Source organism: Ictalurus punctatus, chromosome 10 (genome assembly GCF_001660625.3).
Source record: "Ictalurus punctatus breed USDA103 chromosome 10, Coco_2.0, whole genome shotgun sequence".
Taxonomy (NCBI): domain Eukaryota; kingdom Metazoa; phylum Chordata; class Actinopteri; order Siluriformes; family Ictaluridae; genus Ictalurus; species Ictalurus punctatus.
The window spans coordinates 2,494,845-2,521,328 of NC_030425.2; the positions used below are offsets into that span (position 1 = coordinate 2,494,845).

General features: G+C 38.0%; 1 protein-coding gene across 3 annotated transcripts in view; it reads right to left on the reverse strand.

Annotated features, from left to right (window-relative positions):
• vps13c (vacuolar protein sorting 13 homolog C) overlaps window positions 1–26,484 on the reverse strand; it is a 115,606-nt gene that overhangs the window by 63,215 nt on the left and 25,907 nt on the right. For 2 of the 3 annotated variants that reach the window (XM_053683374.1, XM_017477588.3), the window contains exons 19-38: window positions 25,937–26,051; window positions 25,672–25,808; window positions 25,437–25,569; window positions 24,394–24,511; window positions 24,170–24,305; window positions 22,025–22,106; window positions 21,817–21,917; window positions 21,508–21,661; window positions 16,132–16,211; window positions 15,977–16,036; window positions 15,436–15,583; window positions 12,631–12,747; window positions 12,313–12,416; window positions 11,983–12,150; window positions 11,239–11,274; window positions 10,173–10,477; window positions 6,440–6,587; window positions 6,152–6,260; window positions 5,936–6,057; window positions 5,680–5,836 (exon numbers count right to left, since the gene is read on the reverse strand). In XM_053683374.1, the coding sequence (XP_053539349.1) occupies window positions 5,680–5,836; window positions 5,936–6,057; window positions 6,152–6,260; window positions 6,440–6,587; window positions 10,173–10,477; window positions 11,239–11,274; window positions 11,983–12,150; window positions 12,313–12,416; window positions 12,631–12,747; window positions 15,436–15,583; window positions 15,977–16,036; window positions 16,132–16,211; window positions 21,508–21,661; window positions 21,817–21,917; window positions 22,025–22,106; window positions 24,170–24,305; window positions 24,394–24,511; window positions 25,437–25,569; window positions 25,672–25,808; window positions 25,937–26,051 (2,530 nt within the window). The remainder of the gene's footprint in view (window positions 1–5,679; window positions 5,837–5,935; window positions 6,058–6,151; window positions 6,261–6,439; window positions 6,588–10,172; window positions 10,478–11,238; window positions 11,275–11,982; window positions 12,151–12,312; window positions 12,417–12,630; window positions 12,748–15,435; window positions 15,584–15,976; window positions 16,037–16,131; window positions 16,212–21,507; window positions 21,662–21,816; window positions 21,918–22,024; window positions 22,107–24,169; window positions 24,306–24,393; window positions 24,512–25,436; window positions 25,570–25,671; window positions 25,809–25,936; window positions 26,052–26,484) is intronic. The other variant, XM_017477590.3, reaches the window with a different exon arrangement.

The window sequence follows — 26,484 nt, forward strand, 5'->3', positions numbered from 1 at the left end:
CTTAAACACTCAATCTATAAAACTCTCAATCTAAAAAAGTTTATAGTTTGCCAGAAGATTCTCACCTGTGTCAGCGTTGAAAATAAACTATTTTTTTTAATCATCAGTAATTTCTGTGCTTTCATTTTCCTTTGTTGTATATTTCAGTTTGCCTTTTTGCCACCCCTTCACTTCTTACTTTAGTTATCCATGTAGGAGCTAAAGATACACACCTTTGTCAGTCTGGAGTTAACATAACTCCATATAGCTTACAGAAGGTTGTATGTCAAGCGAACATACAGTTCTGCATTATAAGCTTCTTCTTCAACCAAAAATTTGTAAACGATACTCCTACCAGAGCTTTCAAGCTACATGCACCAAACTCAGCACAGTCCTTCAGGCTGTTCAGGCTGATCATGCTTTTCTAACATCACTTTTTCGAACTGATCAGACTTACGGTTTTCCGGCAACAGACAATCAAATATCCCAAAAACTCTAATACACTTACAGTACACAATGGAATGTTCAACACAGCCTGAAGCCCCTCTTCTCTCCCTCTCAGTCTGTCAATGTACCTGTAACAGAGATGCTCACCTCATCTCTCTCTTCTATCTCTCCATCTATCTATCTCTATCTATTCAACTCTACAAATATTGGTACCCTAGCTAATCTAACTCTGAAAGTATTGGTAGCCTATCTATCTAGCCAAGTTTAGAAGTAATGCCACCCTATCTAAATCTACAAGTACTGGCATCCTATCTATCTAATCAATTCTACAAGTATTGGCACCCTACAGTGCCCTCCACTAATATTGGCACCCTTGGAAAATATGAGCAAAGACGACTGAGAAAATGTATCTTTATTTTATAACATTGTGATCTTTTGTTAAATAAATTCACAGAGATACTCTGCTCTCATGGATATCAAACAATTGCAAACAACACAGGTCTATTAAAAAAAATGTTTGTTATGTGTGAGAGAAGTATATTCCCATACATGTTTTAGAGCTATCTTTTTAAAGAGTGCTAAAAACTTTTCACTCCTTTTTTTTTTTTTTTACTAAGTCGAGCAGTTTAAGTGTAAGTTCTTTTGGCATGTGCTATTCATGTTGTACAATGATGAATAATTTGTTACATATTTCTTTTTAAATGCTGCCTATTTCCATTGATGGGGCCATTCATTATCTGAATGTGTTTTACCTTAACAAATACAGTATCTCACAAAAGTGAGTATATCTTTTCATGTGACAATACTGAAGAAATGACACTTTGCTACAATGTAAAGTAGTGAGTGTACAGCTTGTGTAACTGTAAATTTGCCGTCCCCTCAAAATAACTCAACACACAGCCATTAATGTCTAAACCGCTGGCAACAAAAGTGAGTACACTCCTAAGTGAAAATGTCCAAATTGGGCCCAAAGTGTCAATATTTTGTGTGGCCACCATTATTTTCCAGCACTGCCTTAACCCTCTTGGGCATGGAGTCACCAGAGCTTCACAGGTTGGCACTGGACTCTTCCACTCCTCCATGACGACATCACGGAGCTGGTGGATGTTAGAGACCTTGTGCTCCTCCACCTTCCGTTTGAGGATGCCCCATAGATGCTCAATAGGGTTTAGGTCTGGAGACATGCTTGGCCAGTCCATCACCTTCACCCTCATCTTCTTTAGCAAGGCAGTGGTCGTCTTGGAGGTGTGTTTGGGGTCGTTATCATGCTGGAATACTGCATACTGATCATGCTCTGCTTCAATATGTCACAGTACATGTTGGCATTCATGGTTCCCTCAATGAACTGTAGCTCCCCAGTGCTGGCAGCACTCATGCAGCCCCAGACCATGGCACTCCCACCACCATGCTTGATTCTAGGCAAGACACACTTGTCTTTGTACTCCTCACCTGGTTGCCGCCACACATGCTTTACACCATCTGAACCAAATAAGTTTATCTTGGTCTCATCAGACCACAGGACATAGTTCCAGTAATCCATGTCCTTAGTCTGCTTGTCTTCAGCCAACTGTTTGCGGGCTTTCTTGTGCATCATCTTTAGAAGAGGCTTCCTTCTGGGACGACAGCCATGCAGACCAATTTGATGCAGTGTGCGGCGTATGGTCTGAGCACTGACAGGCTGACCCCCCACCCCTTCAACCTCTGCAGCAATGCTGGCAGCACTCATACGTCTATTTCCCAAAGACAACCTCTGGATATGACGCTGAGCACGTGCACTCGACTTCTTTGGTCGACCATGGCGAGGCCTGTTCTGAGTGGAACCTGTCCTGTTAAACCGCTGTATGGTCTTGGCCACGGTGCTGCAGCTCAGTGTCAGGGTCTTGGCAATCTTCTTATAGCCTAGGCCATCTTTATGTAGAGCAACAATTCTTTTTTTTAGATCCTCAGAGAGTTCTTTGCCATGAGGTGCCATGTTGAACTTCCAGTGACCAGTATGAGGGAGTGTGAGAGCGATGACTGACACCAAATTTAACACACCTGCTCCCCATTCACACCTGAGATCTTGTAACACTAACAAGTCACATGACATCGGGGAGGGAAAATGGCTAATTAAGCCCAATTTAGAGATTTGCACTTAGGGGTGTACTCACTTTTTTTTGCCAGCAGTTTAGACATTAATGGCTGTGTGTTGAGTTATTTTGAGGGGACAGAAAATTTACACTGTTACACAAGCTGTACACTCACTACTTTACACTGTAGCAAAGTGTCATTTCTTCAGTGTTGTCACATGAAAAGATATAATCAAATATTTACAAAAATGTGAGGGGTGTACTCACTTTTGTGAGATACTGTATATAACGTTAGTAAGTGGAAGCAGCGTTAGTTATAATCAAACTAGGACTAGTTAGCTTACGGTTTGCCAGACAAAAATATATAATAAAATACAAATATAAACCTGTCCACATACAACCAGAATGTTTATTGTTGCTCTTGTCACTTTAATTACTCCAAAAAATCCGGCTTCAAGTATTAACAAGCGTCAAGGCTTTTGTTTGCCTTCAGGCTTTGCTTAGTCCATTTCCCTGGTGGTGAAGTCAGGTACATATAAACGTCAGAAAATCGATTTCTGGCCACATGCAAATGTCCATGGACACAGGTTCTTGGGCAAGTTGTAAGGTCACTGTCGAGTCAAACTGCCTTTAATTTAAGCTGATAATCTTTAGTCATACTAGTGTTTTCGCAGCTTCTCCTATTAAAACAAGCTATTTTGCTGGATGTATTGCTACTCAGTCTGGCCAAGGGGGGCATGTTCCAAAATGAAGGTGACGTCAATGCATACCCTCTATTGACAAATAAATATCTAGATAGATATTTGTTCAGTGCACCTTTAGCAACAATTACAGCTGCAAGACTTCTTGGGTAAGATTCTATAAGCCTTGCACACCTGCATTTGGGCAGTTCCATACCTCCTGAAAGATCCTATAAAGCTCAATCAGATTGGATGAGGAGCATTTGTGAACTGCCATCTTCAGGTCTCTCCACAGGTATTCTATGGGGTTTAAATCTGGGCTGTAGGAAGGGCACTCAAGGACACTCAGATACTTGTCCTGAAGCCACTCCAGCATTGTCCTGATTGTATGATTTGGCTCATTTATGTGATGAAAGGTGAACCTTCATCCCAGCCTGAGGTTGTGTGCACTCTTGAGAAGGTTTTCTTCATGGACCTTTCTGTATTTGGATGCATTCACCCTTATTTCATCAATCATTCTGACAATTTCCCTTTCCCTACCACCAAGTAGCACCACCATAGCATGATGCTGCCACCAGCATGCTTCACTGCAGAGATGGTATTAGGTAGTTGGGTACAAGTTTTTTGCCAGATGTAGCACTTGGTGTTGAATCCAGAGTGCTAATTTTTTGGTCTCATCAGACCAGAGAATCTTTTTTCCTCATGCTCTCAGAGTGCACAAGCCTTTTACTTAGGAGTGGCTTCCATCTAGCCACTCTACCATAAAGGCATGATAGATAGATAGTATTTCTGAGATCTGAGATGTCTTTCTAGCAGGTTTTCCCATCTCTGCAGAGTATTTCTGTAGCTCTGTTGGAGTGGCCACTGGGTCACCGCTCCGACATGCACTGTGAATTGTGAGACTTTACACACACAGATGTGTCTTTCTATATCATGTCCAATCAACTGAATTTGCTACAGGTACAGTCCACTCATGTTCTAGAGACATCTCATGGTAGTCAAAGCAAACAGGATGCACCGGAGCTCAAATTGGAGTGCCTTAACCAGATTACTTGTGATTACTTACGGTCAGATTACTTGTCTTGTTCAACACCATGTTCATTAAGTCTGCAGTGTTCATATCATCATACTTATGTAATGCTGTAAAATAAAATTTGGTGACATTCCTGCTAAATTGGTCTGTTGTCACCTGCCTGTCAGTCAGCATATTGCAGCTCCTTTATATATATATGTGTTTCAATGCAGTCGCAACAGTAGCTCATTAAAGTACAGCTCAGTAAACTACAAATAAGTGTTTCAATAGTCCACATTTGCTTTTATTCCATTGAAATACATGTAATAACATGCCCCAGATGGGCGTATTTTTATACCAATATGCCCCAAATGGGCTTTTTCACAACACAGTATTTCAACAGTTATGCTTCTGAAGCTTAATCTGAGCTATACTAATATTAGTCTGTTTCTTTAGTTGCACGTGTAAAGATTGGCACTGTGGTTGCAATGCCAATTGCAGGCAAGTCTAATTTATGTTCAGTGTGTTTTATGTATAAATGATAATGAGGCTGTTTAAAAGAAAAGGTAGCATTTATGAGCATAGCAAGGCTAGCTAGTTTGCTCATAGTTTAGTTGCATCATGTGGTCTGGGTGCCATATTTTCTGGTCACCTGCAGGTTTTATTTTTGGTCCATGTTCCCCTTTTTAAAAAAGGGTGATATAGCTGGAAAATGTCATTCACACTAACACAATAATATTGTTAAACTGGATAAAAATGCAGAAGATGCTTACATTAAAAAAAAAAACCTAAACATAATATAAAACATAAGCACTACTATGCAAGTGCAGTAATTTGTAAAGATACAGTAACTACTAAGATACATTTATTTAATATTTTTGTATGGCAATTTTCATGTAATTGTGTTCTTTTGTTAAATATGTACACCAATGTAATGTTTGGCCAATATCTTTATACTGCTGTGTTGCTTGGTGACCAAGGCACATATAAAGACCGACACTGTGGTTGCCATACCCATTGCAGGTCGAAAATAAAACGCTCAACTCAGATCACTGATCAGGGCAGGTGAACACCCAACACAAGGTGCACACTTAATAACCACTAGGGTCATGGTGGTTGAAATTAAGCTATTAGTTTGTTTATATTTTGGACAATAGAAACAACTAAATTTGGCAGGTATAAATAAAACATTCCTTCGTATCTCTAGTTGAGACCAGTTATGAACTTCTGTGATGTAGCTGAGGTTGAGGAATTGTTAGAACCAGAATTCACACTATGCTGACACCTTCGTAACTCTGTTTTTGCCCCCCCAGTGTTTTCCAGTGTGTTTGGGGGTATAGTGGTAGGGTTCATTAAAAAAAAATCATGTGGCATTGAGTTACACCACTAATACACACATGTGCAAAACTTGCAAACACACAGACATGAGTTAAATTTAGATGTAATATTGAAAAGAATTCAGTTATGCTAAAATTTATCGCATTCTACAAACCTGGAATGTCCGGGCACTTCACAGATAAGGTCTTGATGTATGTGGTGGCCAGCATATCAAATTTGTGAACCTTGGTGTCAATTCCAAGCTCAGCTGCATGCAAGACCAAAAATGGACACTCAAAGCCATTCTTTGGCTTACTCAGAGTCAGCAGAACCTGCACAAAAAAATTAGAATTTTGCTTAAACTCTGGATGAAAGGGCATCCAGCTAAAAGATAGCCAACCATGTGAGCTCAGTTAGATCTGTTGCTGTACCTCCATAATTTCAAACTTGAGGAGAACACTGACAACATTTTCACTGACGTTTCCACTGGTAATTGCTGAGTGGCTTTCTGCCTCCACAGTCTCTTTGAGTTCTTCATTTGTTTCAGGTTTATCTATACAATAAATATAGGGAAGGAATATCTATGAAATCTGTACAGGAGGGTGATTATGATAATTCTGTTAATAGAGCAGTAGGTGCATTTTTACCTTCAACTGTGGGTTTCTTTGTATCAGAAGATGCCATCCTGTTACCTTCTTCAATGTTTTCTGCTAGAATCCTCATCAGAACACAAAGGTCTTCACAGCTGATAGTGATCTAGAAGACCAAGAAAAACAACTTATCGTAAGAAAAATATTTTCTGCTATTAGGCACTTTCTGTAGTTCAAACTATCTTTTTGAAATGAAATTTCATTCATAGGTAGAAGTCTTTCAATCCATGTTAACATGAATGAAAACATTAACATAAACAAAGAATAGGTGGACCTTAAACTTACATTCATGGATTTTAGCAATCCTTTGACCTCTACTCCAGGGATTTTTGTGAACCAGGAGGCGGCCAGATTGCGTTTAACCAATAACTCCAGGTTAACTGGCTGTAGAATTTCCAAGTGTGGCTGAGGTGTTTCATGCCTTAGAACTGTTCTGGAAACAATAGAGTTGGTGTTGGCTCGAACCATAATATTTTCCTCAATCTCATTAATTGAAACAATTTGTTGATGCAAAGTTTAGTCTGTGTGCAATTTATGGAAATTATATAGAATCAAACAGATGGAGACAATCCCAAGTTCCTCATGAATGTGTTAAATGGCTGAGAAATTTGTTTAGGATCTTTTTTTCATTTAATCACTTTGTTATGCATCATATGAACAGGCTAGTGCTCTAAACTGAAATGAATTGGATGCACAGGGAAAACTTGCAAGTAGATTTTTTACATAAGTGCTCAGTGGTGCCAAATGAACTGTGCAGGTTTGTTCAAATAACACACTATAATCTACCACGCCCTTCAGAACCCTCCATAAAATGAGCAAAAATGACTTTAAAATAAATAGAAACTCCGCCGTTGCCTTTAACCATGTCCTGTTTTTTTGGAGGTATGAGGTTGATATGAGGATTGCACACATGTAAAATTCCAATGGATTTCTGGATTCTTAGATATTTAGTCCATTTGTCACATGCCTACCACCCAATAGGCACCACAAATTTCTCCAGTCATTCTTGGAGTCATTAGAACTACAATAAGCATTGGGCCTTGTGTGACTGCATAGAATGAAATACAACTGAGCCCCATTGTAAAATATGGCGGTGGATTAGTTCTTTGGGGGTCATGTGGGTGGTGGTTCAGGAGCTCTTGTGAAGACAGATGGCATTATGAACTTCTGAAATCTTCATGCTAATATTTCAGCTCAAAACCTGGTTGCCTCTGCCAGGTCATTCAGACATGGTCATAGAGCCAAACATACTTTCAAATCAACAGCGTATTGCAAAATCAGTGTTTTGCAATAACCTCTTAGTCTCCAGATTTGACCCCTACACAAAATCTGTGCTCTGTATTGAATGCACAAACCTATAAATATATAAAGCAGCTTTAAAATGATACCCTCTATAAATGTCTCCTATTTTTTTAAAAACAATACCTGAAGAGACTCACAGCTGTTATTCTTTTCAGGGCAAGCATATTTTATAACCAGTGTTTTGTTGAAACAAAATACAGGTATACTACTCTAAAAAAATATATCTGTTTTAGAAATACAATATGACTAAACAGTGCTACTTATTGCTTATGTTATTCTTTTCATATATTATATATTTTTGCTTTTGCTCATTTTCATGAAAGTTCCCAATAATTTTGGATGGCACAGTATTGATCTTTCTCTAATACCTCTAACTGTTTTTAACTGTTAACATCTAACTTTATTAACTAAGTACCTACTGTATATAGCAATAACCTATATTTTTGTGTACATAACTTATGATGGGTACATATGATGGGCCCATATCACAACTGTAAAAGTTAAGAAAGCTGTTTTAATTTTTTTATTTTTTTATTTTTTAGAAAAGCATTGGCTTATAAATAGACTAACTTATACACCTTATACACAAACAGTCAGAAGTGGAAGTGATTTGGTGCAAGTTTAGCCTGTGTGCAAACTAGTAAAAATGAAACTGGACAAACCAGATGGAGGCAACTCCAAGTTCTGAATGAATGTGTTAAATGCCTGTAAAGTTTCAAACCAACATGCTGCAGCAATATACAGTCATAAGATGCATGCAAAAGCAGGTACCTAAGTAAGAGAACAGGCTTTAAATCCTAGCTCAGAGCAAGCAAACAATGCAAGTTACTTTACATGTGGAAATGGACATCCAAGAGAAAAGGACACAAAGAACAGATCTATAAGTACAAAGACCTTTTTTTGTTGCAACACACATGATTACCGGGTAAACCAATGTCAATTCAAAACACATTTAGAGATTGTTAAAGCAAAGGCTGATGTGGTGTGGTTGAATCTTACTGGGATATTTAACCTGGGATATATCACCATCTACTGGTGACAATTCACACAGGCAGACATACCCATGAATATGGTCAAATTGTGTTATATGTTTGTATGTACTGTAATGTTTGTACCTGTAACTAACAAATATGCAATGTCAGTTGCATCTAGGTAACTCACCTTTTCTCCACATACCTTCTCATAAACATAGTGTATGTAGCATTTACAATAGGCTGCACCCAGCAGTATCAACCAACAGTCACACTCTATCCCCAAAGGACAGTGAGTTAAAACTGTTAATGTATACTCTACGACCAAAAGTTTGTGGAACACCCGATCATTACTCCCATATGTATATTGTGAACATCTCATTCCAGATTTCATCCCGCTTTGCCGTTAAAATAACCTACACTCTTCTAGGAAGGCGTTGCGCTAGATTTTGGAGCGTGGCTGTGGGGATTTGTGTTCATTCTGCCACAAGAGCATTAGTGAGGTCAGCCACTGATGTTGGGTTAGGAGAATTGGGCTGCAGTATGCGTTCCAGTTCATCCCAAAGGTGTTCAGTGGGGTTGAGGTCAGGGCTCTGTGCAGGACACTTGAGTTTTTCCACTCCACACTTGGAAAACAATGTTTTCATATACCATGTTTTGTGCATAGGGAAATTGTCATGCTGTAACAGGTTTGGGCCCCTTGTCCAGTGAAGGGAAATTATTATTACAACAAATTATTATAATGTTGTAACATAGATATCTTATACAGTTGTGTGCTTCCAACTTTGTGGGATTTTTGCCATTTGATTTAAACAGTATACATATATACATATGAAGGTTCATAATATTTTATATAACTATGATTGTTTTGTGCTAAAAAGTAATCCTAATTCCAATTTATAAACTACACATGATAAAGACTTGGAGTTAAAATGACAAATACCATTGACTGACTGCCCTATTAAACGGCCTTTGACATCAATTATAAGTGAGCTTTAAGTAAAGGGATTTACTGTACTTTTCTAAATGCAAACAATGTAACAAATGTGCTATAGATGTAGTTAATAGAAATTAGGTTAACAACACTGGACATATTACTCCTTTAATATGTTATGTAGGACCTCTCAGCCTTAGTGTTTTGGAATAATTCAAGACTTTGGGCTTCCAAGTAGGGTAACAGCTCAGTAACAAATCCAAACCCAGTACTACACGTATCCTGGCCAAACACATGCCGGTTTACAGACAACTTCATGTAAAGTAGTTCTTTTATGGTTGCTGGGCAGTACCTAGCCAAACACATGTCGGTTTAAATACAACTTCACATGACTTTGACGGTGCATAAAGATAGGCATAAGTAGGCACTATAGTCACATTGTGCTTAGCTGTATGGTGTTCTGCTGTACACAAAATGCACTGGATCATGGGGGGAAAAAGGCAAAGCTAATGGTCTGCACTATTTCTAGCCCATCCTAGCTCCACATACCCTGGCTCCACACACATGGTGCTTGGGCAAGAAGGGTAACCAAAATTTGCAATGGTATGAGAAAAAGGCTGAAAATTATATTTTGCATCAAATAATGAATTGTCAGTGTTTTCTGTGGAGTTTGAGAGAAAAACACTGCACCCTAACAGGCATAATCCTATGAATAGCATACAAGATTAACCAACATCATAATCCTTTAAGCAAATTCACTTCCTATAATATACATTATAACCAATACAATCACTCAGTAATACTTTAATACCTTAATAATTTGAGGTGGGTGAGCTTAACATCCATGGTATCCACTACAGCTGGGAGAGGAAACCCCTTAGCTGGTGTCAAAGAGAAGCTGTTGCTCATAGTGATGAGACCCAAATCCACCACAAAGGCATTCTGGGACATGGAAGACTGAGGGATGATGATGAGAGGAGCCTTAAGTTTGATGTCCACTGACAGTCTAAAACTCTTCAGAGCAAAGTCCTTCACACTGGCAGCTGCTTTCTCTGCTGCCTGTGCTGTGGCGATGCTTATAGCCTTCTTGGCTTCCTGGAAGTTATCCACAAATGTCTGTGGAACACAACAGACAGTTATCAAGTGATCCACTGCATATTTTATAGATGTGTGAGAGTAGAAGCTATGGTTTTGAGTGGCACTTGGAGGTGGTCTGTGAAAGGGAGAAGATCATAATGAGATGGTCACATTAGTAGGGAAACGTCATGCTGTAATAACTCTCCGAGATCTGGTAACCATATTTACAACCAAGTTGCAAAATCTAACAGGGATGGTTAGAAAAATGTCTAAGATGAGACTAGTTTTATTTTGTGAAAGAGAATGTATGATAGCATGGTTCCAAAACAGACAACTTTAGTTAAGTAAGTCTGCTATATCTGCCAAGCATGTAGAGAATGCTATGTAGCATAAAAGCATTCTTTGTGTTATGATAAATTTAAAGCATTTAGATTTAGCATCCGCTGAATTATAAACAAAGAGGTATATACACATGCACGCAAATCCATATAAACTGATAAATACAGACTGGTGCCTTTCAAACATAAACACAGACCCCAGCCACAATTAAGTGGTTAAGATCAAAACACCATATTTATTATTTCATAATAAATAATATTACGTTTTGTATAATATAAAATCATTTTATTTTACAGTTAGTTAATTTAACATCACATAGTGTAACCTTTGTTGGTAGAAATATATTTAACAATTCAATTCACAATTTAAACCATTTTTTGTGAGGGAATGTGTGAGGTACATTAATAGTGAAGCTGCAAAGCTGAAAATGGCTTTTAAATGCACCATGCCCAAGTCTGTACCTCATCAGCAGAGGGGTTTTGATAGCTAAAAGAGTCCTGGAAACAAAAGACACATTCAGAGACAACATAGAAGGGGGGGGGGGCAACAACAAAAAGAAACAAATGCCTCCTTCATCATCAGTTCAATTAGCTTTGACTATCTAGCTCGATATTATAAAACAATATTAAAACAATAATATATAAGTATTAATGTCTGCCTTCATGCTGAAACGCTATGTATAAATTTATTTTATTCACCTCAAACTGAAAACCTCAACATCCTTCAGATCGGTTATAACTTGGAACTCAGAACTCAAATACTCACACAGTCAGAATACACCCATCCCAGAACCCACCCATTTTCAGCAATTCCAAACTTCTCTCAAGTTCAGTGCAAATAAGAAAAATCTTTGTTGTGACATGCTATATGCTGCAGTTTCTCTGTGGTCTTGTTCATTTGTCACACTAACATGCGTTCACCTGACATACTTTTTAGATTTGAGAGGTGCTAAAATTAACTATAAATAAATTATGCGTCGTATTTTAATAGCAAAAAAGCTGACACACAAACACACTGACACCAAGAATCAATATCCTCTGTACTGCAAATGATCATTCGGTGTAATCACTGTCTATTTAAAAAAAAAAAAAAATCATCAAATTTTCACAAGCTTTAGTGCTTGTGTGTGTGTGTGTGTGTGTGTGTGTGTGTGTGTGTGTGTGTGTGTGTGTGTGTGTGTGTGTGTAAAATTCTTCCCGTCTCACCAGAAGAGACACAAGGAACTTGTGCAAGTAGATGATCTGGATGCAGCCTAGCCTCAGAGTGACTTTGCTGTCTACTTTTGATGTGTCAGAGTAACCCGCTCCTTCTGTGGCTCCAGGGTACAGACTCAGCTTGAAGCTAAATACTTCCTCACCAACAATAGACACCACCTTATAGTGACAAAATACACAAACAAGTTGTTACTCATTTGAATTCTTTGATTTACTCAGGACAAAAAGCAAGGAAAGTGAAGTTAAACTACTAACACACAAAAAATGGGTATGATTCAATTTAAACTGAAACAAGTTTGTAAACTTGTCGACTCCTCAAACCTTTTTATGTATGGTTTTCTTATCCACGTCTATCACTACTACGTTTCGCAGACGGGCAAACACCTCTGTTTCTTTGGCCTGGACAACCAGAGAGGCATCGATCCCTAGAAAAACAAACATATAATGTCATTACTATGGAAAAAAATCCGTGAACAAGTACCAAGTCAACTATGTTTCACTGGTTTAAACAGATTAGCACAGTTTTTAACCTGTACAAAGCCAAAAAAATCTTGGCCTCTTGGCACAAACTCATAAAGGGTATATTTTGGCAATATAATTTATGTTTCATGGATTCTGATTTTAGAACTGAACATGTACCTTGAATTTGGATATCTGCAATGCTACTTCTGTCATCACAGATGGTCACACCAAAGGAACCCAGCATGGCAAAAAGCTTAAAGCTCACCACCCCTGAGTCCTTAGAACCTGTAGATACTGAGAAAGGATAGTCAGCTCTGTCAATATTACATGTGCTCTCCTTTAAGTAGTTTACCTATAAATGTCTCACTAGAAGAGTATGGAACATGTCTGTTCATTAGTAAAATCTCTTATTTAACAATATTAGTTTATGCCTTTTATTTAACCATAAAATTACAAGAAATTTCTGAAACAGAAGAGAGAAGACAATGTCAAGGGGAAATACAGAGGGTGTGCTTGGAAGACAGTGTCAAGAATGAAGATGTTCTTTTTTTAACTGATACCCTAACTGAACAAATGTTCAGGGACACTTACTTGGGTGGCAGAGGGGTGATGATTCCCAAACCCCTGTGTTCTTTCCTAACAAACTAAGTGTTAGGAGGAGTTGGGCCACCACTACCCTTTGGTGGGGCAGGACAAGATTAATAATGACTCAGCCTCAAATAAAATTAAGCTGCGAGGCTATAGCATTTGATATATGTGCTATTATAGGCTATTATCTATTGAGTAGAGTAACCCTTTAACAGGCAGTAGAGAGTCGACGACATAAAGTCATCGAGTGTACAGTTTATCAGGTTGTTTGGAACTGTTTTAGACATATTTTTATTCAATTGTGTTTAAGGTGAAATCTCATGAAACTTGTTTGCCAGGTTTCAGCAAATTTTCTAAATCTCCAAAACCAAACAAAAGACACAAGACTAGCACAAACAATTATGCACTGTAAAAAGACAGACATTTTTTTCTGCTTTTTCCTCAAACATTGCATGGGGATTTCACAGACATTTCAGATGAACAGACATTAACTGATCCATAATCCTCCTTTCCCTCTCCCAATTTTTTCAATAGAATGGTTCTGTACATTATTGACACACTGTCTGCTTCTTCACTTTGCCTTTTTGTGGACATTTGTGGACAGGTTTAAGTCAATATTTACTATATATTTACTTTTATTTGCTATAAAATAAGATCTTGCCCCTAAGGACAACCCACTACTATTATCCCTTATAATCTGTTATACTGAAGAATCATCTAACTAGGAGGAGTAATACACTGCATATAAAATCCAGTGCCAAGTATTTATCAATGAAATTATCAAATTAATTTTCAATGAAAAAAAACCCCACAAAGTGGATACAAACAAAAACAACATCTAGAAAATATCCTGGTCATGCATGTGGTGGTGTTATCCAAGTTGAAACTGATTAAAGTATATACAAAGGTGGATCAAATGAAAATCTATATAGCGCAACATAAAAAAGCCACCCAGACTCTTGTTGAGCACTGGAACACTTGCATTGAACAAAATGGAGATTATGAGAAAAATTTTCAATTTTTGTGACACCTAGAGTCAGATACATATTAAATATACCACAGTATATTGGAATTAAATAATGAATATATTTAATGAATATGTCATTTACATTTATAAGTTGATTTATTTTAATGGAACCTTTGAGCATGTTAGGTAAGTCATCACAAAAGAAACATCACAGAGACAGCAAAAATCAGCTGGCCAATCTGGCCAAATCTACTGTTTGGTACATTCTTAAAAAGTAAGAAACCTTGGTCAAGTCAGGAACACCAAAAGACCCTGTGGCCTATTATGGTAGTTGACAGAAAAATTCTTCCCCTCATGAAGAATTGATCTGACCTTCATTGGCCAGATCAAGAACACCCTCCAGGAGGTGGATGTATCTGTCAAAATCAACAATCACAAGAAGCCATCACCAGAGTAAATACAAAGGATTTACCACAAGATGTAAACCACTGATAAGTTTAAAAAATGGGAAGACCAGATTAGAGTTTTCCAAAAACATTCTAAAAATGCCTGTACAGTTTTGGAACAACAGATATGACAAAGATCAACATGTATCAGGAAGATGGGATGAGACGAGTATGAAGAAGGGAAATAGCTGCTAATGATCTGAAGCATACCACCTCATCTTATGGTGTAAGGCTGCCAAGAAGCTGGATGAATTCTGAAGTGTATACAGCTATGTTATCACATTCAGCCAAATGCTTCAAAACCAATTTGATGGCGCTTCACAGTGCAGATGGACACCGACCTAAAGCACACTTCAAAAGCAACCCAAGGCATTTTGTAAGGCAAAGAAGTGGAATGTTCTGCAATGGCCAAGTCAATCATCTAACCTGAGTGCATTTTACTTGCTGAAGAAGGCAAAACACCCCAAGACCAAGAAGGAACTGAAGACAATTTGGCTCTGTGGCCTCAAACGGCACACTTTCAGCTTTAATTTGAGGGTATTTACATACAAAACTGGGTGTTTTCTGTGGTCTTTTGGGTCTTTTGATGTGGGTTCTTACTCTTCAAGACTGTGCTGTAGTTGATTTGGCCACATCTAATATTTTTTTTGTCTCTCTGATGGGTTTGTTTTGATTTTTTAACCTAATGATGCCCTGCTTCACTTGCTTAAAGTTACATAAGTTCTAGATATAAATTATATATATTCATTTTTTAATATAAATGAATCATTATTTATCTCCAATATACTTTGGTAAACAGCAAATTAAAAATAACTCCGTCAATGTCCAAATGTTTACTCATCTGACTGTATTTGCAATGAAGTTTGCAAAAATAAACAAATAAAGGTTTTCATTTGAATCACCCTCTTAGTAGATTTTATTCTTATGTGTGCGTGTGTATTGTGTGTGTGTGTGTGTGTGCGCGAGAGAGAGATTGTGTACCTGTCTTCTCTGTTGTAACCCTATCAGCTGGTTTCTTGATATCTCTTTCATTAGAAGCTGTTAACTTTGGCACTGCTCTATTCAGGTAGTTAATGGTGGACAATAGGGCTTTTGTGTGAAGAAGGAATTCCAGTGAGGAAAACTCCACCTGCAAAAACAAACTGCATTATATACCACACATCAGGCTAATTTTGGAGCCTGTAATTATCTTGCTTAAGTGGAAATTCCAGATTTCTTAAATTTTAGGTTATAAAATAACAATGAAGTAAAATCTAAAATTGGTCAAATTATAAGAGAAATAATCAAATGAGAAAATAGTGCTTGTAGACCTTGCTACAAGAACAAGCTTCATCATGTTAGCTTTATTTTTCTGGTATCATCACATAAATATTTAAATTAATATTTAAATAGTAATAGAGAAAGTATATGACTAAAAATGAGAATGTTGGTAACTGTATATTATGTTGGAAATACATTAGAATATCAAATGTACTATTTGAATAATTTATCCGTAACATGCTTTTTAAAGTTTAAAGTTTACCTTTAGCACCTGCTCTGTATTGTCAAAGACGGTTTGGAAATTGGGTCCGGTCACATCGGCCTACGTGGGACACAGAATCAGTAAAGTACATGCACCTTTTGAAATCACATTAACACTACCAAGCATGTGCTTTTTTGCAGAGAGAGTTTGCTTACCTTAATGTACTCAATTTTCAGCAGATCAGATCCATGTTTGTCTGATGAGGTAATTAGGTGAAGTGGTTGATTCTGAGCATCTGAAAAAACACACACGCACACACACACACAGAGAAAAAACAGTGCACATACATTAAAGCGAAACTTCAGCCAAAATCTAAAATGTAACCATTGATATGGCTATTGTAAACATGCCTACTCGTGTCTTATAGTGATGACACAGTGGGCTCTGTAGCGAGATTTCCTGGTTTGATTACTGGGGAAACACTCTCCTGAAGATGCATCTTGGAGGTAGATACAAAATTTTAAAAACACCAATGGCTATAGTGGATATTTGGTGAGAGTTAATCTGGAGAGAGTGGTGCTCAATAGATAACATTATGTTCAGGGAAGCAAGAGAGCTAGCTGGCTACTGCTAATACGCAATCGCTTTACTTTGTAAGTGAATAATAAAGGAGTGAACAGATTATTCAAGCCACATACAGTGAGGGAAAAAAGTATTTGATCCCCTGCTGATTTTGTACGTTTGCCCACTGACAAAGAAATGATCAGTCTATAATTTTAATGGTAGATTTATTTGAACAGTGAGAGAAAGAATAACAAGAAGAAAATCCAGAAAAACGCATGTCAAAAATGTTATAAATTGATTTGCATTTTAATGAGGGAAATAAGTATTTGACCCCCTCTCAATCAGAAAGATTTCTGGCTCCCAGGTGTCTTTTATACAGGTAACGAGCTGAGATTAGGAGCACACTCTTAAAGGGAGTGCTCCTAATCTCAGCTTGTTACCTGTATAAAAGACACCTGTCCACAGAAGCAATCAATCAATCAGATTCCAAACTCTCCACCATGGCCAAGACCAAAGAGCTCTCCAAGGATGTCAGGGACAAGATTGTAGACCTACACAAGTCTGGAATGGGCTACAAGACCATTGCCAAGCAGCTTGGTGAGAAGGTGACAACAGTTGGTGTGGTTATTCACAAATGGAAGAAGCACAAAAGAACTGTCAATCTCCCTCGGCCTGGGGCTCCATGCAAGATCTCACCTCGTGGAGCTGCAATGATCATGAGAACAGTGAGGAATCAGCCCAGAACTACACGGGAGGATCTTGTCAATGATCTCAAGGCAGCTGGGACCATAGTCACCAAGAAAACAATTGATAACACACTACGCTGTGAAGGACTGAAATCCTGCAGTGCCCGCAAGGTCCGCTGCTCAAGAAAGCACATATACATGCCCGTCTGAAGTTTGCCAGTGAACATCTGAATGATTCAGAGGACAACTGGGAGAAAATGTTGTGGTCAGATGAGACCAAAATGGAGCTCTTTGGTATCAACTCAACTCGCCGTGTTTGGAGGAGGAGGAATGCTGCCTATGACCCCAAGAACACCATCCCCACCGTCAAACATGGAGGTGGAAACATTATGCTTTGGGGGTGTTTTTCTGCTAAGGGGACAGGACAACTTCACCGCATCAAAGGGACGATGGACGGGGCCATGTACCGTCAAATCTTGGGTGAGAACCTCCTTCCCTCAGCCAGGGCATTGAAAATGGGTCGTGGATGGATATTCCAGCATGACAATGACCCAAAACACACGGCCAAGGCTACAAAGGAGTGGCTCAAGAAGAAGCACATTAAGGTCCTGGAGTGGCCTAGCCAGTCTCCAGACCTTAATCCCATAGAAAATCTGTGGAGGGAGCTGAAGGTTCGAGTTGTCAAACGTCAGCCTTGAAACCTTAATGACTTGGAGAAGATCTACAAAGAGGAGTGGGACAAAATCCCTCCTGAGATGTGTGCAAACCTGGTGGCCAACTACAAGAAACATCTGACCTCTGTGATTGCCAACAAGGGTTTTGCCACCAAGTACTAAGTCATGTTTTGCAGAGGGGTCAAATACTTATTTCCCTCATTAAAATGCAAATCAATTTATAACATTTTTGACGTGCATTTTTCTGGATTTTTTTGTTGTTATTCTGTCTCTCACTGTTCAAATAAATCTACCATTAAAATTATAGAATGATCATTTCTTTGTCAGTGGGCAAACGTACAAAATCAGCAGGGGATCAAATACTTTTTTCCCTCACTGTATATGATGCAACAGATGATGATTTTTTGAGTTACTGTTACACAGTGACATCCAACCATACTGTACATGTTTGAATGAGAATATACAGAAGAGGAAATGTACTACTGAGACGAGCAACAGGAGGCAGAGAGCAATTGTAGATCTTTCAAAAGTACACTAAGCCAAATAACTGAAGTTAGCAACCACACAAATAGCTACCATAATGTTAGCTAACAATGTCACAGTTTTATTGATCTTTGTGTTAACAAACTTATTAGTCATCTTACTAAAAGCTACATGCATGAAGACAAGCATTTACTCACAGAGATAAGCTAGTTCTTCTACCTCAGTTCTGCCCCTTTTGTTTTAGGCCTGATGCTCGTCTGCTCCTCTCCTAATGCTAACAACTTTGTTGTATGTGGGCATGTTATACTTTGTTTTATGATTACAATACCAGGAACGCTGTTAAAGTGAAAGCTGAGGTGCTGCCCAAACAGATGCTGTAAATTCTTTTGCAAGTTAACAATTCGATTTGGATTAACAAAAAGCGTCGGCTAAGTGAATAAATGTAACAAAGTTAGATTGATAATAGTCCTGAATTCATAGCTGAATCAATGAAGGCAAACTCTCCAGTCCCTGAGGCAGTGAAGCAACCCTAAACCATAACATTTCCACCACCAAGCTTCACAGTTGGTATAAGGTGCTTCTCCTAAAAAGCTGTCTTTGGTCTGCACCAAACATGTCTGCACTCACTGTGGCCAAACAACTCTATCTTTGATTCGTCTGTCCAGAGCACACTATTCCAAAAGGCCTGGTCTTTGCCTACATGCTCATTGGCAAAACTGTAGTATTGCAAAGGCTTTTTCCTGTCACACCTCCCATGCAGCTCAAATTTGTGCAATCTATTTCTGATTTCTCTTTCTGAGTGACACATGCACTTTGACACCAACAGTTGCAAGACTTACTAACAGATCCTGTGATGAAATTCTGGGGTTCTTAGAGACTTCTTTATGCATCAGACTGACTGCTCTTGGGCTGAATTTGCTGGGACGGCCAACACAGATAAATCTGTCTCTTTGACACTGACAAACACATTGCTGTTCACAATATATAGATTATAAGGAGGTTTTCATTAACACATGAATCTCCAGAACTGTTTAACATGCTCCAGTCTGAAAATTACATACCCTACCATGCGGTGAATATGATAAAAAATGTTGTGGATAAAAAATGTCATAAAATAAACATAAGGGAGACCTAGCATCCAGCAAAGGGGAGAGGAAGGACTGACGACGGGCACCTAGACACATAGAAGCGGGATTAGGCGGACACTGACAAATTGGAATTACACTTTAAAGATCTTTAAGAGCAGTAGTAGTCAAAAAAGTCAAAAAGAGGTATACGAGCTGAGCTGAGGAGTGCTAATATACACACACACACACACACACACACACACACACACACACACACACACACACACACACACGCTCGTACAGTCAAGGGCGGGCAAGTAGACATAACACACACACACACACACACACACACACACACACACACACACACACACACACACACACTCTCTCCCTCTCACACACATACTACAATAACTTTATAAGAATAATAAAAAGGAATATTAAGATATTTTAAGGGTAATATCTTATAATAATAATATATATACACTCTTTATAAAAACCAGAATAATAGGATATGTGGGACAGTAGAAGGGTAATATAATGATATTATGAAGTAGGAAGTACAGTAAACCATGTTTTCAAGCAGTATAACTGTATATAAAATAAGAAATATAGAGCAAATATGAAAATAAATTATAAACTAGAAATACAGGAAAATGTAAACTTACTCATGACTCAAATGGTGAAGATTCTTGTCTCGCAAGGAAGGCCTTAATTTTAAGAAAGAACCATGAGGAGCCATTTATAAGGGTGGCTGAGTCAAGCTGCCCCCCCGCGAGATAACAATAAGACCAAGGTCAGGTCACTCTAGATTGTTTAGTCTTGTCCAATTTCTATTTTACGGGTTATTCAAATTCTCTGGTTTCGATTCTCTGTGTAATTCAAAACTCTGGTTTCTGATTCTCTGAGTAACTAAAAACTCTGGGTTTTATTTTCTGGGTTATTAGAAATGCCTGGGTTCTGATTTTATGTGTAAATTAAAACCCCTGGTTTTGATTCTATGTGTAAGTGAAATAGCCCTTTTCTGGAACATAAGAGTAAGGTAAATGAGCTCTTTTTTAACCCTATTGGTAGTGAGATCATAGTCTTCTTGAAACATATGGGCTATCTAGTGTGTAAATACAGTATAAATACTGGAGCTTAAGCTCAGGGTACGGGGATCACCTCTGAGAATTCTCATCGGTGTGGATCTCGTGTGGTGGAATGGAACAATAAAGCTGGACCCTTGCTTCTTCTCACTCACGGCTGGTGTATTTTTTTTTTATCTCCAACTGGGCTCAGAGGTAGATGTGAGTATTGGCTTCTATGTTGAATTTTAAGTGTTTTTGGGTAATAGGCTAAATTTGAGCCAACAAGAGCCATAACCATAACTATTCTTTAACAGGCAACTCCTCAGTAACAACACGATTGATGTAGAGCTGCGTAATATTATTAATTGCTGATTAACTACTAAGTGAAGCATGTTAAATTCTTAGTTCACGTACCAATTTTACTGATAATCACAGTAGCTTCTTATATGAGATAAAATGGGGACTGCAATATCGGTGCAACTCTCCAAATTGCCTGTAAACACATCTGCTGTTGGCTCAGAAATGTGTCTGGTTCAGTAGTTTGCACAAATTCTTTAAACATCAAAAAATCGAAATCCTGCTATGGTTTTCTTGGGAAATTACAACACAAGACTGTTGTAGACTGTGTTTCTCTTCTGGGAATGCTGTGTCACAGGGAGATGTCAGAGTGATGTGTCTCACTCAGAGGTCCAGATTGGTTGATCACTGGAGGTATTCCCTAAGCTTGAATTGCATATTGCCGCATTGCATTCTGAGTATTGTAGTTTTCGGGTGAAAACAGGAAAACAATAAAGTCATGAATTTTGCTAAAACATGGACAGTAAGTGATACAGTCCCATGCAAAAGAATATTACATACAATGACAAATAATATAGTAAATTAGAGGTTTATGCCCAAATTTCCCTTTAAAGAGCAAAATACAAGAAACAACATTTAGGTACAGTTGACACTGAAATATTGAAGTACACATTGAAAGCGTGTACACAAGTTCTGCAAGTGTGTCTGTGTGTGTGTGTGTGTGTGTGTGTGTGAGAACTGATACTGTACCTCTCATCCCGCAGTAATCAAGGCTAATCTTGTGCAAGTAGGACTTGACTGCGAGGTCATAAGTCCTCATCTTGCCTTCACAACCCAACTGAGACACATTTAAAGCCAAGACTGTGCCTTCCTGAGCATCCTGACACGTGAGCTCCAACAGCACCTACACACATCAACACACATATACTGAGTATAGATACAGACATTGATCCTAATTTCTGAAAAAGTACCACATTTTGTTTTAAACTAAAAAAAGAAGAAATAAAGAAATAAATGTTTTGAGAAATAAAGAACAATATAGAACAACAAGAATTTTACGGTTTTGATTTCAAATGTAAAATGAACATCCGTCAGTTCTTCCAAGGATAATCTCTGGGAATCCTCATTAAGATGCCTTTCAGCAGTGTCCTCCTCAGAATCTGAATACACACATATACACAGATAGTTCAACTTTCACTCTTTTTGATAGCTATATAGACTGTTACTGATTTAAGAGCACGCCTTTAGTGCCTTTAGTTAGTCTTACCTGATATCATAGAATATGGTAAAGCTGATGGATCTACACTCAGCACTCTTGGCCTGGTGTCTGCTAATGATATTGACATAGCCTGCGCAAACACACAGCATATATTGTTTAAAAATGTATACTATTATATATTGTATGCATCCTTTTATGTGCAACAGTTTGCAGTTCAAGTTTTGCTAATTGGAGAGTTTCAATCCTGGTGAGGGTGATGGTGAATCCAGAGCCAATCCCAGCAACACAAGGCAGGAGAATTAAACGTGGATGAAATGCCAGTCTATCACAGGGCACCATCCACACACACACATTAACACATTTATCTAGATTCAATTAAGCATAGCCAGTCTGCCCATGTTTGCATTTTTGGACAGTAGACGAAAACCATAAAACCTAGAGGAAACCCACACAAGAACATGAGGGGAACATGCAAAACTCCACACAAATAGTAGCTTGAGCTCAGGATCGAACACAGGACCCTGGAGCTGTACATGTAAAAACTAATAACAAACTAAAAATTTTTTTTTTTAAATAATGTCTTGGGTAATCAATTCACCCAAACCAACAGTAATTCAAAACCAGTTCAATTAAAAAAATATATGTATTCATTTTTAGTAAAGGCAACATTTAGAAATTAAATCATTGCAGATTCAGGTCAACAACAGCCAAGCACACAATGTCAATAGCTGCAAATACACCACTTTTTATTTTTATTTATATATATATATATATATATATATATATATATATATATATAGCTTTTGCTCAGATAATGAAGCAGGTCATGTGCTTCTCAAAAAGCACACAAACAAAAACTAGTTCTCAAACCAAACGAGAAATTAAGTTTGTTGCTAGTCAACAAATGTGCTCTTTTTAGTCAATGGACTGTTTTTTTTTTTCCACTAATGACTATCATGCAAGGCTATAAACCCAGCTCATAGTTGCTGGTAATGTTACTATTGCAAAGAGTTTAACATGCTTGAACTTTTTCTTTTCTAAACTCCACTAAGCTCCACACCACTAGAACGGATTCATGTGCTGTAGTCATACTGTGTAAAAATCTCAAAATGTTTTTGATAATTATTGAGGAATACTGAGTAATTTGACACCAATTTTATGGGAAAAGATATGGGACTACTTTGCAAATTTGATTGTAGATGTGAAAATTACCATAAAATTGAGGGGCTAAATGGTCCAAAAGGCAGTATTTTATGCTGTAAGCCAACAAATCAGCATAACAAAAAAGTTTCATAGTACAGTACAGTATGCTGGTTTTTAAATGCAAAACATGAATAGTGGCCCCCAGAGGCAAATTTTAGTTGCATTCGTTAGTACCGGGTCCCTAGAGGAACCTACCATTCCTGTGTTGGTTGAAACTTTGTGATTGCTCTGCCACAGAGCACTGAAGTGAAAATCTCATTGGAGTGAAAAACTATGGGATCATACACAGCAGTAATACATGTTTATAAAACTGACAGGTATTTGCAGAGATGTTTGGAGTTTCCTGCAGACTGACCTGCTGCTGCTGTGGATGGTTCCATATAGATACCCTAAAGATTTGCACTTCCCAAAACAGTAGTTTTTACTGAAGTTTTTACCCGTTCTCAGTGGATAATCTTTCCTAATGTCTGCAGATTTGTACCCAAGAACTGCTGCTGGGATCATAAAGAATGTACTGTGTGTATTTCACAACTATATGCTCATACTGGACATCCTCGCAACAATTTTTTTTTCCTGTTTCTCTTTACTCCTCTACAACATCTACAACTATCTGGTGTCACTCAGAAGAGGATGGGTTCCCTTTTGAGTCTGGATTCTCTAAATAATTCTTACTCATGACGTCTCTGGGTGTTTTTCCTTGACACTGACACTTGCTCATTAAGAATCTAAATCTACATCCAGATTTCTGTAACGCTTCTTTATGACAATGTCTATTGTTTAAAGTGGAATACAAATAAAATTGAAATGAGCTGAACATTTAATGCCAGGTAGAAGAACTTCAGAAGATTCTTTCTGAATACAGATCCGGGTCATTTTGCCAACTGCTTAAAAAAACAGTATGTATATATGTATATATATATATGTGTGTGTGTGTGTGTGTGTGTGTGTGTGTGTGTGTGTGTGTGTGTGTGTGTGTGTGTGTCCTGTGACCTTCTGGTTAGGGGTGGAGGGCGGTGTGGAAGAAACATGGGGAAAGGGAATACTGTCAACCAGCTCTACAACTCCCTGCATCATCAGATCCGAAATCTTCACATGCAGTAATGGCAGTTCCCCAGTGACCTTAAACCTACAAAAACAGCATTTGTCTGTATTAGAAATAAACAGAGAGAAAAAAAAGAGATAGTGTGCAAATGTGTTTAAGTGAGAGAATAAACCTAGGCATGCGTATGTCTTTCTCCACCATACACTTGGCAAGCTCCAGAGTGAAGTCCATGGGCTGCAGGATGTGCTGGTTGGACGAACCCTGTATACGAGCACTTTTCCACATGTCACCTGAGAAGCAAAACACACATCAAAATTCAGAATATGCTAAATATGTTATACAATTATGAAAATGAAAAATGAAGAACATTCTAAATAACTCTGTGTATTATCTAACCAGGGGTTTAACCTGGCCTGGGCCATTTCTTTAACAGTCCAGCTAATGTCCCTGCATCCCTAACCCTAAATAGAAGAACAGACCAAAAAGAGAACAGCTTTCTATTATAAATGCAAATGAATAGCCCACTTGATCAACGCAAGCAGAGAAAAAATCTTTTTGAAAAGAGCCCAGGGACTTTTCCCTGACACTAAACACTAAATAGGTCAGTTCATGTGTTATATTCATTAAAACCATTTTCAAACATTGGTATAGAAAGAATCACATAAAACAAGGCTGGATTTATCAAGCTGGATACAAATTAATTTATTCAGGAACATTTGTACAAGAAATATGGCATTCATGAAAATCCAGTTAGCTCGGAAAACATTCATATTCTACACAAGCGCCTGAGTTTGAGTAAATTTACACATAAGGAGATGCACTAATCTAAACCTCAGTTGGCAGGAGTTACTGCAATTTTACATACTGATTATGCTGTTTAGTTTAAATTACTTATATATTTAAATTGCTTACACAAATTATGCAAACTATTTTGTGACTCTGTTATTACTGAAAGAAAGTAATCTAAAACAAATGAATAAATTAAGACAAATAAAAGTAGCCATTCATTGCATACATTGCGAAATTTGCTTTGTTCATGGTCCTGACTGTGCAACTATTATATTTACTCAAACTGTCTGCCTCAAAGTACAAGAAAATGTTTTTTTGTTTTTGTTTTTTAACGTCATTTTAATTGCAAGAAACTTAAGCCTGGTCTTAACATCCCCAAACATTATAGGTCACTGCTTTAGATACCTACATATAATACATATATACCTGATCTGCTGTAGAGAACTTGCACACTGCGTAGCTCCAACGAGAATCTCTCATACGCTCTGTCCATGATCTCTTCCAGGGATGAAAAACTAGCAGATACTTGTTCAGGACTGCTCTGGTATATGCTGTTCAGCTAGGATACACACACAAATCAAGACCCATGAATATGCATAAATGCACAGCATTAAAGACCACAAACAGTACAATAGAGTGCATGTTTTTGTTTGACACTCACTTGAAGGTTACCAAAGTCGATGATGATGAGGTCTGATTTGCTATGATAGAAACCTGACTTGGGCAGCAGCAGGTAGGAGGGCTTCAGGTCAATCTTCAGATCCAGAACCTTCCGTGTCTCAATAATATGAGATAAACCTAAAGTGTAATTAAAATAATCTGTACTTTGTTTGCTGGGTTATCTACATGCTTGATTTATCTGACTTCCTAGTTTTGACACACAAACATAATTACCATGTCATACCAAGAGAAGAGGAAAAACATACCACTGGCTGTCTTTTCCTTTATCTCCTCCAGTTTGCTGAGTGTGGCTGAGGTGATTACTTCCAGGTCCACACCCTTAGCCGTTTTAAAGAACTCTACTAAGCTGTTAATTGTCAGCTACCAAAAAAACAAATAAACCAGTACTTTAGTTTTTAAACATGTAATACATTCACCTCCAAGATTATGTAATGCAATGATGCAATTCACCCTTTAAAAGAACAGGAAAATAAACAATATACAAATTAAATTTTCCACTCATAGAACTGGATAAACTGATATTCACTGAATGCTTTTCATTAGGGAAAAGTATGCCACAGCCATGCCAGGGAGCCAAGTGAGTAAAATTGGCTGTACTCTCTAGGTGGGAGGGACATACTCTCCCCTGTCAATCACAGCAAAACTAGCAAATCACGGGCATCTGGGAGTTCATGTATGACAGATCACACTCTTCTGCCAGTGCGTTATGCTGCCATGGCTGGCTTCAGGTGTCTGGAGGAAGCACAAGTTAGCCTTCATGCTTCCCAATCATATGATATGGGAGAACTGGACA